At 35.5% G+C, this 12141-nt stretch overlaps 1 protein-coding gene across 1 annotated transcript in view; it reads left to right on the plus strand.

Moving 5' to 3' along the window:
• Nucleotides 1–12141, plus strand: part of LOC141491396 (ephrin type-A receptor 6) — a 1165986-nt gene that overhangs the window by 1111392 nt on the left and 42453 nt on the right. The window contains exon 15 of the mRNA XM_074192302.1: nt 1843–1992. Coding sequence (XP_074048403.1) covers nt 1843–1992 — 150 coding nt within the window. The remainder of the gene's footprint in view (nt 1–1842; nt 1993–12141) is intronic.

The following is a 12141-nucleotide window of genomic DNA, read 5'->3' on the forward strand; positions in this document are numbered from 1 at the left end:
CTCAAGTGTGCCATTGATTTGCTGGCAGAGGTGCACTCGCTCTCTCTCTCTCTCTTATGACAAATCATTTCAATTCTTTGCATCTCAATTGTTTCAGCTGAACAATGACAGGGTTCAACTAAATTGTCTCTAGGGTGTCTTCCAGCTTAAATGTTCTATAGTTTTCACTTTATATGCAAATTCTTGTTATACTAGTACTATAGCACTAGTACATAGTAAATGACTAATAATTGTGTGCTTAATTTACCCCTACTCTTGCCTTACATTTCATTATTTTTTCCCATTGAACATTAATCCTTTTTCCCCATTGATAATAATAGCTAGCTAGCTTTATGTCATACTTTAAGGTTTACAAAGTGCTTTACAAATATTTTCTCATTTTTTTCCTCACTCCAGAAGTAGGTACCATTATTATCCTCACTTTATGAGGAAACTAAAGCTTAGTGAGGGAGTCTGTGACTTGTTCAAGGTCACACAACCAGTATGTGAACCTAAGACCAGTTTTAAAGTCAGTTTTACCTGCCTATAAGCCTAGGCTCTATCCACTATATCACCTATCTGTCTAGTAAATAATTAAAAAGCAACCATTCTGTACATAATATACAGTTTTCTAATTAATGTTCTTGACTCTCTCCAAGGCAGAAACTTTTTTTTCCTCTCCTGATTTTCTATGTACTGAATACACAGAACCTAACAAAGCAGATTTTCAGACAATGATGATGATTGTGATGCTGATACTGATGACCAGCAGCAAAAGTTCCTCATCAAAATCTACCTCTGACGTGGATTCTGTCTGTCAAAAATGATTTTAGTAAACTATAAATAATTTCAGGATCCTGAAATGTTATTAGCTTTCATGAACTTTATGGTTGTTCTCCTCTGCCCTCTAGTGGAACCATAAAGCATGGTTCAATATATCTTGGTTGTTTTTTTTTTAAATCCTGTATTCCCACTGGGGAGGTGGGAAGGTTTTCAAAAATGTCAAATGAAATGTACAAATGATTTTATTAATGACATTATCATTGAAAAGTAATTTCTATAATGTTCTTAAAAATGCTGTAAATGTTACTAAAAATTAATACAATACATAAAATGTTATTTAGATCTTCTAGTCCAAACTACTGAAGAATCAGAAAATACCCACCTAACCTATATAGGATGAGCTTTAATTTTCTCTTTTCAGTGAGTTCAGCAGTTAAAATGAAAGCTTTTTAAAAAAGATAAGTATTGAGTAATTTAAAGCATTCCTGCACAAAATTGTCTATTTTAGATGAATTTGTGGCATGTCAAGGAATTTATATGAAAAAATTAAGAGATAACTGAAATGATTATGATGGCAAAAATTACAAAAAAAATGTTTAGCCTTGATTCAGCCAAGTACTTCTCAATTCAATATATAACCACTCACCTTGCTAAGGCGAGTTCTTTTTATTATCATTATTATTATTATTTACAAATTCAATGAAATGTTTAATGTCTACAGAGTAGTTTGTGGTTTTAATGTTCCAAATCTGAATTTCCATCAAGAAGCAAAAGTGTTGTTTAATTATGTGAATATATAATAATATCCAATGTCTCTAATGAATAAAATGTATTCTTTCCTCTGAAGTGTGACTTCTTTCCTATAATGCTGTTTCACTGAATGAACATCTAGAGAAGCTTTCTAACAGTTTAAAAGTATTCCATTTTCTTTCTATTTTCCATTTAAATTGCCAAGCCATTATTGAGTTTTCAGGATTCGTTTTTGTCAGAAAGATCTTTGATGACAGTAACCCCAAGTTTGAAATGGAGCTGGAGCTCTCTACTATACATTGACTTAGCAATCTACAACATTTTTTGCAGGGTGGAAAAATCCCCATAAGATGGACAGCCCCAGAAGCTATTGCCTACAGGAAATTCTCATCAGCTAGTGATGCATGGAGCTATGGTATTGTCATGTGGGAAGTGATGTCCTATGGAGAAAGACCTTACTGGGAAATGTCCAATCAAGATGTAAGTGCTACAGATATTTAAACTTATCAATTTAAAATTTTTGTCATTTAGGGGCAGAGGAAGTATCACTCTTGTCTAAGTTCAGTTGTTATATTGAAATTCAGTTACAATATCAGTAACTTTGAGTAAGTTTTTTAACCACTGAATTTGTACCTTGTTTCAAGTGGGTACGGTTTTCTAAATCTGTGAATTCTCCCTAAATTGTCCTAATCACAAGTGATTATATTATATAATACCATGATTTACAATTAAAAATGAAAGAATAAATGCTTATTTTTATTCTTATTTTATTTTAGAGGTGGCAAAACTGAAAAAAAAATTCTTTAAAATCACTGCATAGAATTTTCCCTCAAAGAATAAAAATGACTCAATAAGCAATATTATTATATAATATTATATGGGTAATATTAGGACTAATATATATTATGGCTATGCTTTAATCTACTTCATTTTATTTCTATGATGCAAAGAATTAGCAAAGGATCAAAAACTTTTTCCTAGGAGGGACCTAAAAGGTCAACTGATAAAATCCCCTCATCTTGCAGAGAGAAAAAGAAGGGAAATAATTGGCAGAACTGAGATCTGAATCAAGGTCTTCTCACATGCTGAAGTGGGGGAACTTGATTGAGAGCTCTAGAAAGTGAAAAACTCATTCTGTCCCTGGAGGTATAAAAGTTCAGAATTTTTATTTCACAAACCTGCAAATTTCACAGATTAAAACCTGAGGACAGGGTGAATAACAAAGGTCTAGGCAAGGTGCCTGAGGGAAAGAGTGAAAGGAAAGACAGCCATAAGAACTGGCTGGGCTTAGGCTCCAGTGAGTCCAACTGGAGAGGGACTTAGGTCAGATTTTTATAGTCTTGCCTACTTCCTGGGCATAACTTGGACAAAGAGGGGAAATCCTTCCTCCTCTACATGACTTCAGATAAAGGATGGAAGTTGGGGTGGTTGTGGGGAAATGAGCTTAGGGTGCTCTAAACTTGGTGAATTTATGTTTAACTATGGAATGACAGAACACAATAGGAGGCAATTTACATCTAATTAGGACCCAGGCTGTAGAGGGGACCCCTCAGAAAATACTAGACCAGTACAAATAAGTTTTTCTTGACATTAAAACTAGATAGATATTTCTCCTTCTACAATGCCATTACCTTGACCTTTTACCACACAGTAAATATCTAATAAGCAATAGTTGATTTACTGATTTATTGACTGATTGGACTGATTGATTGACTGTAGGTACATTGTGACTGCTAAAAGTAGGTTGAAATAGAGATCAGATTCTAGACAGGACTCTTAGCTTTTACTCATCCCTATAAGGATCATCAAAATATATTCAAAAGGCAGCTGGGTAGCACAATGGATAGAGTTTTGGCCTTGGAGTCAGGAGGACCTGAATTCAAATTTGACCTCAAACACTTAATACTTACTTAGCTGTGTGATCTTGGGCAAGTTGCTAAAGCTCATTGTCCTGCAAAAAACAATTATATTCAAGCCTAGATCTGAAAATTGCCCATAAACAATCTGAAAGAACAACAAAAAGTTGAGGTCTTTAAGACGAGGTGAGGCTATATGAAGAAATATAGAAATAAAGAGTTAGCAGCTTGGAGAAGTCTAGTGAAAATCCTCTTTGTATTTGCAGTAAATAAAGTTGAAATTCTATTTAGTTTAACATATTAGAAGGCAGCATATCTGTGACAGATCCTGTAATCAGAATTCCTGTTTGAAAATAGAAATGTTTTAATCAAAATTTCCCCAGCTGTTCTATCTAAACACTGGCTATTTTCTATCTGTCCTAGCTTTATTTACTTACATAGCTATGTTTTGCCTTATATATGACTTTTTCTTTTTGATTTTATATAAAGTAGTGAAATGTTTTAAGCAATAAGCAGTCAACCATATTGTTTAAATACTGAATGCTTTATTCTTTCACTAAACTTGGGCCAATTTTAAAAAGTAGAATGTAAACTAAAATGTTTTGTGCCTTGAAATAAGTTAGGGAAATCTCAGACAGTTTTATAAGCATTAATCTATTCTGAAGAAAAGCAAGCATTTCTGAGTTTGCAGAATTTGCTTTAGAGAAAAGTCAATGTTATTGTCTATTAGGGAAACGAAATGGGGGAAAAGTCTACATGTATAGAACCTGCAGCATAAAAGGCTTAACCAAAAGTATCAGCAACTAAGCTCAGCATACTCATTCAGTGACAACTGAATGTGGGCCAGAAAGAGGCTAGGTACTTCAAGGCATACAAAAGAAATAGAAAACCCAGTTTTGCCACCAAGGAGATTGTAATCTAATGGAGAAAATAAGAGCCACTTAAGAATGTAGCAGGAGTAATACCTTTCATTTATCTAAAGCTCTAAAAATATGCTTTCATATTTATCATCTCATTTGTTTCTTCCACAATCCCAGGAAGGAAAGAAGGCAGAGGTTATTGTTTCTATTTTATTGATGAGGGAATAGGTTCAAAAAGGCTAAAGTAAATTAAGGATCCCACAGGTATTCAGGAGTACACAGAGAACTGATGACAAATCAACCTCTCCAGAAAGAATGGAAGCTTCAGGAGGGCAAAAACTTATATCCCCAGGCCCCAGAATAATACTTTTCCTACTGTAGGCTCTTACTACATGTATGTTGTTTGAGTGACTGAATGAGTGATTGATTAACTGCTTGGGCTGGGTAGGAACCTGATCTGAGCTGTTTCTATCAAAAAGTTATAACTCATCCAGAGTCAACACAAACATAGAAAGAAATTTAATAATTTTAATTAGCTATTCCAGCTAACAAGGTAAGTTAATTTATTGTTTCTATGCCACTAAAGGACCCCAAATGCTATCAATCCACTCCAAATTGGTGTTTATTCTGTAGTTATCCTATCATGTTTGGTTGTATCAAATCTTTGTAATCCCAGGATACTAGAGTGGTTTGCTATTTCTGTCTCCAGTTCATATTTATAGAAGAAGAAACTGAAGCAAAGAGGGTTAAGTGACTTGCCCAGTATCTCACAGATAGTAGGTATCTGAGGCTGAATTTAAACTCATAAAAAATGAGTCTTTCTGACTCCAGGTCCAGCATTCTCTATCCACTGCTCTATATTTGGATTTTTTTTCTCAATTATGGTTCACTAGTCTCTACAACGAACTATATAAATACATATTTTTAAAGGGAGTTTCAAACATTGCTTTATCAAATGGTCTTAAGACATTAATATTATGAATAATAATTTTTATAAATGTTTCCAGTTTACTAAAAAAATTCTGATTTTCAATATAGTCTGTATGGTTAGTTTATAGTATACAGAATAATTTTAAATATTTCATCTTGGTATTTTTCTTAGACTCATGGCATCAAAAGAAAAGCATAATTTTTTCTTATTACTAATAATATCTAGCATTTATATTTAGGTTTGCAATCTGCTTTACAAATATTATTTCATTTGATTTTCACAGCAACCATGGGAAGTAGATGTTCTTATTATTCTCATTTTACAGATGAGAAACTGAAGTAAACAAAAGGGTGACCTATCCAGGGTCATCACCTAACAAGGATCTAAGATAGGATTTGAACTCAGGTCTTCCTGATCAAACTTGAATTCAATACCCTATCCACTATATGACTAAATATCTTCAGTAGTGGAACCAGACAGGGCTTGTGATTAGCAGTTAATCTTAAAGAGACCACAAAGTTTAACAGATAGTTCATAAGAAATTTATTTTTCTTGATAAAATAATTGATAATATATATCTTTTTAAATTCTTTAAATATCTTATTATTCATGGCTCTATTAAATTCTAAAGAAAAGCAAGTTAAGTCTATCCATATATACTTGTTTTACATGTAACATGCATTTTTTTAGCATATAATTTTCTGATAGAGAGGCAACAAGGTGCAGTGAATGAGTAGAGAGAGCTCAAAGGTAGGAAGCTGTGGATTCAGTGCCTGGCATACATACCATTTTTCTGGTCCTGAACAAGTAGCTTAGCCTCTTAAAGTAAAATTTAGCTCCCTAAAAGTATAAATTCCTGAATAATTACCAATCTACATTGATTTAAAAAAACTGTTCTCTTCAGAAATTCTCTATACTGGGGGCAGCTAGGTGGCTCAATGGATAGAGCACCAGCTCTGGAGTCAGGAGGACCTGAGTTCAAATCCGACCTCAGACACTTAATAATTACCTAGCTGTGTGACCTTGGGCAAGCCACTTAACCCCATTGCTGATTCCTCCCATTGTGCTAAAAAAAAGGAAATTCCAATACCTTTAAGTATTTTAGAATTTTTTACATATATACTTGCATTTAGTGACATATCATATATATGATAATGTACTGGGATAATATCAAGGATTTAGTTTATAAAGGTCAATCTCAAATTTAATAGAGCATCCTTAGAGAGCTACATCCATCTCAGAGAAATGACTTGTCCATGGTAATAGATTAAGAAAGTCAGAGGGACTGAAATACCACCTCATACCTCTCAAACTGGCCAATATAACCAGAAAGGACAATGATCATTATCGCAAGGGATGTGGGAAATGTAGAACACTAATACATAGTTGGTGGAGCTGTGAACTCATCCAATCTTTCTGGAGAGCAATTTGGAATTATGCCCAAAGGGCAACAAAAATGTGCATACCCTTTGATCCAGGAATACCACTACTGGGTCTATACCCTGAAGAGATGATGAAAAAGCATAAAAACATCACTTATACAAAAATATTCATAGAAGCCCTAATTGTGGTGGCAAGGAATTGAAAATTAAGTGAATGTCCTTCAATTGGGGAATGGCTTAACAAACTGTGGTATATGTATGTCATGGAACACTATTTTTCTGTTAGAAACCAGAAGGGATGGGAGTTCAGGGAAGCCTGGAAGGATTTGTATGAACTGATGCTGAGTGAGATGAGCAGAACCAGAAAACCATTGTGCACCCTAACAACAACATGGAGGGTGATGATCAACCTTGATGGATTTGCTCATTCCATCAGGACAAACCAGGGACAATTTTGGGCTATCTGTAATGGAGAATACCATCTGTATCCAGAGAAAGAATTGTGGAGTTTGAACAAAGACCAAAAACTATTACCTTCAAATTAGAAAAAAACCCGTTATCTTATGGAATTTTGCTATCTCACACTTTATTTTTCTTCCTTAAGGATATGATTCCTCTCTCATCACATTCAACTGAGATCAATGTATAGCATGGAAACAATGATGTAAAGACTGACAGAATGCCTTCTGTGGGGGTGGGGGAGGGAAGCAAGAATGGGGGAAAATTGTAAAACTCAAAATAAATAAAAATCTTTCTTAAAAAAGGTGTGTGTGTGTGTGTGAGAGAGAGAGAGAGAGAGAGAGAGAGAGAGAGAGAGAGAGAGAGAGAGAGAGACAGAGAGAGAGAGAGAGAGAGAGACAGAGAGTTCAAACTAGGTCTAGCTGACTCCAATTTCAGCAATCTATGATAGTTCTCATGTATCATGACACTAATCATTTACACCTCAGAAAATAGCAAATGTTATCAGGTATGATTTATTGTTTTATTGATTTTCTGAATTTAAGAAAGTGATGGAGAAAATGTTAACAATAAGGATTAAGCTTAAAAGTTTATGCATTGTGGGTTTTTTTTCTGAAGAGAGAGATTTTAAAACATTTACCAGCTCTTCCCATGAGATAATGTTAATAGCCCCTCAAACAATATCAACATGAGTTCCTATACCCAGCAGAATGTAATTAAGCCAAAAAAGGAACAGCAGGCAACATTAAACAGTCAAATCCCAAGAGAGCTTATATCCAAGATAAAATAAGAAGAGATTCAGCTCAAGCAAATAATGTGGATACAAGATCTGAGTCTTGTGTTTTCCTAACCTGATATTATTATAAAATTGTTCAATCTGAAGCTATTTCAAGGACTGGTCTACATCCAGTACAGTCTCATTTAGGCACATGTTGCTTAGCTATTTCTACTTCACAGAAAGTGAAATCATTTTTGAAGGTGACTAGTGAAAAAAAAACTTTCCTCAATTTCTTTCTCCTCTTTTTTCAGGATCTTTCTGACAGCAATACAAAATTCACTTTCACTTATTTTTTCAAACTCATTTCAGGGAAGAATGAGAACTGATATTGGGTTTTCTTTTCTAGGGATTTTTAGGGAGTCATAAATTTATTCCCTTCCTTAAGCATGAAAAGAGGGGGAGGAAGTTTTACATTTCATTACATTTCCTGCTTATCTTTCTTGAGTATGAGACAGTGCTTAAGCTGACAATGTAGGATATGTAAAATCCATTTATACAGAGAGGAATGCAGGAAGATTTTATGATTCAGAATTGAACTATTTCAAATTTGGGGCTCTTCTTATATATTTTTCAAATATCAATTAATTAGGCAATATTGCCTTCAAACAATCATTTAATATACTTACTAGTTGTGAGACCCTGGGCAAGTCACTTAACCCCATTTGCCTTGCACAAGTCAAAAATAACCCTACAATCATTGTCATTAATTCTACTTTCCACATGACCAAGAAAGTTATCTGTCTTAGTTTTACTATCAAATCAGTTATTGAAAAGACTTACACCTCACGTTTCCCTCACCATTCTACTATTGTTCTTATAAAAGAACTAATATTTTAATTAAGTACTAAGTAACTAAACTATTAGAACAATTAAGTGGGTCATTGGATAAAGTTTAAAACCTAAAGTAAGGAAGACATGTTCATGAGTTCAAATTTGATTTATTATCTGTGTGTGTATCCCTGGGAAAGTCACTTTACCCTCTTTATCTCAGTTTGGTCATCTATAAAATGAACTAGAGAAGAAAATGGTAAAGCACTCCAGTATCCTTTCCAAGAAAATCCCAAATAGGTTCCTGAAAAAGTCATATAGAGCAGTATTGGAAAGAAGGTAACAGAGAAGGAAACTCAGCTACCATTTTCTAACTTCTAAAACTATTTACCACATTTCAAAAACTAATTCTTGAGTCATATGGGAAATTGAATAAGAAGGTTTTTCAATATTTTCAGGTATCTGAATTTTTTTCTTTTTCTCAGAAAGGAGAAATTTTTAAAACATTTTATGACATTTGCAACCATAATTTTTCAACTCAATAGTATGTATATTCAATAAGTTTTTATTAAGCTCATACTGCATTCAAGTAATTGTGCTTATCACTATCAGTAGTCCATCAATAGACATTTATGAAGCACCTATCATGTCCCAGGAACAGGGGATACAAAAAGAGTTGAAAGACAATGCCTGCCCTCAAGAAGCTCACAGTCTAATAGGGGAAATAAATTGTTCAGTTGTGCCAGTTACAACTGACTCTTCCTGACCCTGTTTGAGAGTTTCTTGGCAAATTTCTTAAAGTGCTTTCCTTCTCTGACTCATTTTACAGATGAGGAAACAGAGGCAAATAGGGATAAGTGATTTGCCCAGTCATACAGCTAGAAAGTATCTGAGAAAACAAATATGTAAAGTGAGTAGAATACAAAAATTATTTGATACAATAATCCCTGACCTTCAGAACCTTTCAGCTTAGTAGGGAAGAAAAACAGTAATTGTATTTTGTATTCTAGACACCATATTTTCCCATGTATAAGACACACCCTTCTTTGAAAAATTAGGGGTCTAACATTTGGGAGCATCTTTTACACTGGTTGTAGATATTTTTTTCACTTGCATTTCCCGCTTTTGCACTCATTGTTTCACATTTGTTACTGGTATATGGTTACATTTTGCCCAGAAATGGCTCAGAAAAGATTTTCAATCCAGTGCTGAATTTAAGTTAAAAGTGATACAGTTTGCAGAAGTGAATGGAAATCACACTGCTAAATGTTAGTTTGATCCTCCAACTGAAAAAACAATCTGAGACTTACCATGGGAAGAAGAAACCCTACTGAAAACACCAGGGCAGAAAAAGGCCATGAGAGGCAAATCAGTAAAGTAGCCTGAGTTAGAGAAGGAATGTCAGAGATGGATTGAAGAGCAAAGGACCATTGGAATTTCTGTGTCCACAAAGATGGTTCAGCACAAGGCAAGAAGAATTGCTAGTGACTGATTTCAAAGGAAGATACAATTGGTGCTTCAGATTCATGAAACAGAATGGACTAAGCATGCGTCCACTCCATAGACTTGCCCAGGGAGTGCTTGTGGTTCACCCCATGCCAGAGCACAGGCAGGAGAGCAGTCAGAGCCTCTCCTAAGACAATGATTCATCATCAAACACAGATGAATAATGGATGGGAATTTTGACAGTGATGAGTAGTTGTATGAATTTTATGATGGATAAAACTTGAGTTCAATAACTTTATGTAATACATTTTTTCCAAATTTCAGACTTCAAAATAAAGGTCAATCTTATACATGGGGAAATATGATAACTATAATGCAAAAGATTTTATAATTAGCTCATTGAAAAGATGGAGGGGGAGGAAAGGGAAGGAACTTCTTAATGGGAAAGGTGATTGAATTCCTAGGGAAGACATCATTTGAACCAAACTTAAAAGGATGGACAACACTTCCTAATAATAGGAAAAAGGAAAATAAAATTATCACTTTTATCAGATATGATGAGAATCAACTTAAAAAACTAATTGAGGACTTCCGGCCAAGATGGCAGAGAGAAGACAGGCACAGTTCTAAAGTCTCCTGATCTCTTCCCCATTTATCACATGAAACAAACCTCTTAAAAGAAATCCGACCCACAAAACCCAGAAAGAAAAGCCAGGATAAAGAACATCTACCTTGGGATTTGTCTCCGGCAGGAGCTTTGGACAAATTCAGGCAGGTGAGTCTGGGCTCAGAGGGAGGATCAGCCCAGAATCAACCAGATTAACAGCTGAATTGGAACCGGGAGTCTGAGGGCCCGAGAGCCAGACCTACTGGATCAGAGGTGGGCTGGACCTCAGGGGTGTGAGTCTGCGGGGGAGTGGAGGCACTGGTGTTAGAGCTGTCCCCCCGGAGATCCGGGACAGGCCTGGGGGGTAGAGTTCTGGAGCAGGAGAGCTGCAGACACTATCCCTGGGCTCCTCTGGTCTGAGTCCCATTACAACTCAGACTTCTTCCCTAACAAACAAATGCAAACTACTTCTGCCTCAGGCCCAGGTGTGTGAGCAGAAGAACCACCTCAGCTGAGGAATGACCTCAGGCCAGGGTAAAGCCCACCATTGATTGAAGGCAAAAGGATTCAATAGCTCCAACCCCTCCCTTCAAGAAAAGGGAGAAGGCCTCACAACCAAGGTCACAGACACTCCAGAGAAAGCAACTAGCACCTCCTACTGGCCAGCCAGAGAAACCGCACTCAGTGAGTAAAGCCTTTAGCGATCCCAAGCCCCTGTGAACCAGCCCCTCCCCAACTCAGGTCTTAGCAAAATGAAGAAGGGTCAGAAGAAAGGTGGATCCATAGAAAAATTCTTGGAAGGGAAAGACCCTAACTCAGAGAGACCTGGAAACTCTGAGGAGAATACAATCTGGTCTTCAGCACAGAAAGACTTCCTTGAAGAAATAAGGAAGGAGTTTAAAAATCAACTGGAAAATTTGGGGGAGACAATTAATACCTTGCAACAAGAAAACAAAACCTTACAAACTACAATGGACAAATACAAAATGAAAATAAATCTCTCAGATCTTCAAATGGGCAAATGCAAAAAGAAATTAAGTCTCTCAAAAACCTCAATTGGTCAAATGGAAAGCTCTTTCAAAAGTAGAATTGACAAATTGGAAAAGGAGTTGCAAAAGGTTAATGAAGAAAACTACTCCCCCAAAAAAAAGAATGGAGTCTACAGAAACTAATGACTCCATGAGACAGCAAGTCAGTTAAACAAAATCAAAAAATAGAAAAAATAGTAGCAAATGTAAAATACCTCGTCAACAAAACCACTGACCTCAAGAATAGATCAAGGAGGGGCAACCTGAAAATTATAGGACTTCCTGAAAACATTGAAGAGAAAAAAAGGCTGCACTTAATATTACAGGATCTAGTGATGGAAAACTGCCCTGATATAATGGAATCAGAGGTCAAAGTAGTTATTGAAAGAGTACATCTATCCCCACCAGAAAAAGATCCTAAAATGGAAACACCAAGGAATGTTGTGGCCAAATGCCAGTACTATCAGATAAAAGAGAAAATCCTGCAAGCAGCCAGAAAGAAACAATTTAAATA

The sequence above is a fragment of the Macrotis lagotis genome, chromosome 6, assembly GCF_037893015.1.
Source record: "Macrotis lagotis isolate mMagLag1 chromosome 6, bilby.v1.9.chrom.fasta, whole genome shotgun sequence".
NCBI lineage: Eukaryota > Metazoa > Chordata > Mammalia > Peramelemorphia > Peramelidae > Macrotis > Macrotis lagotis.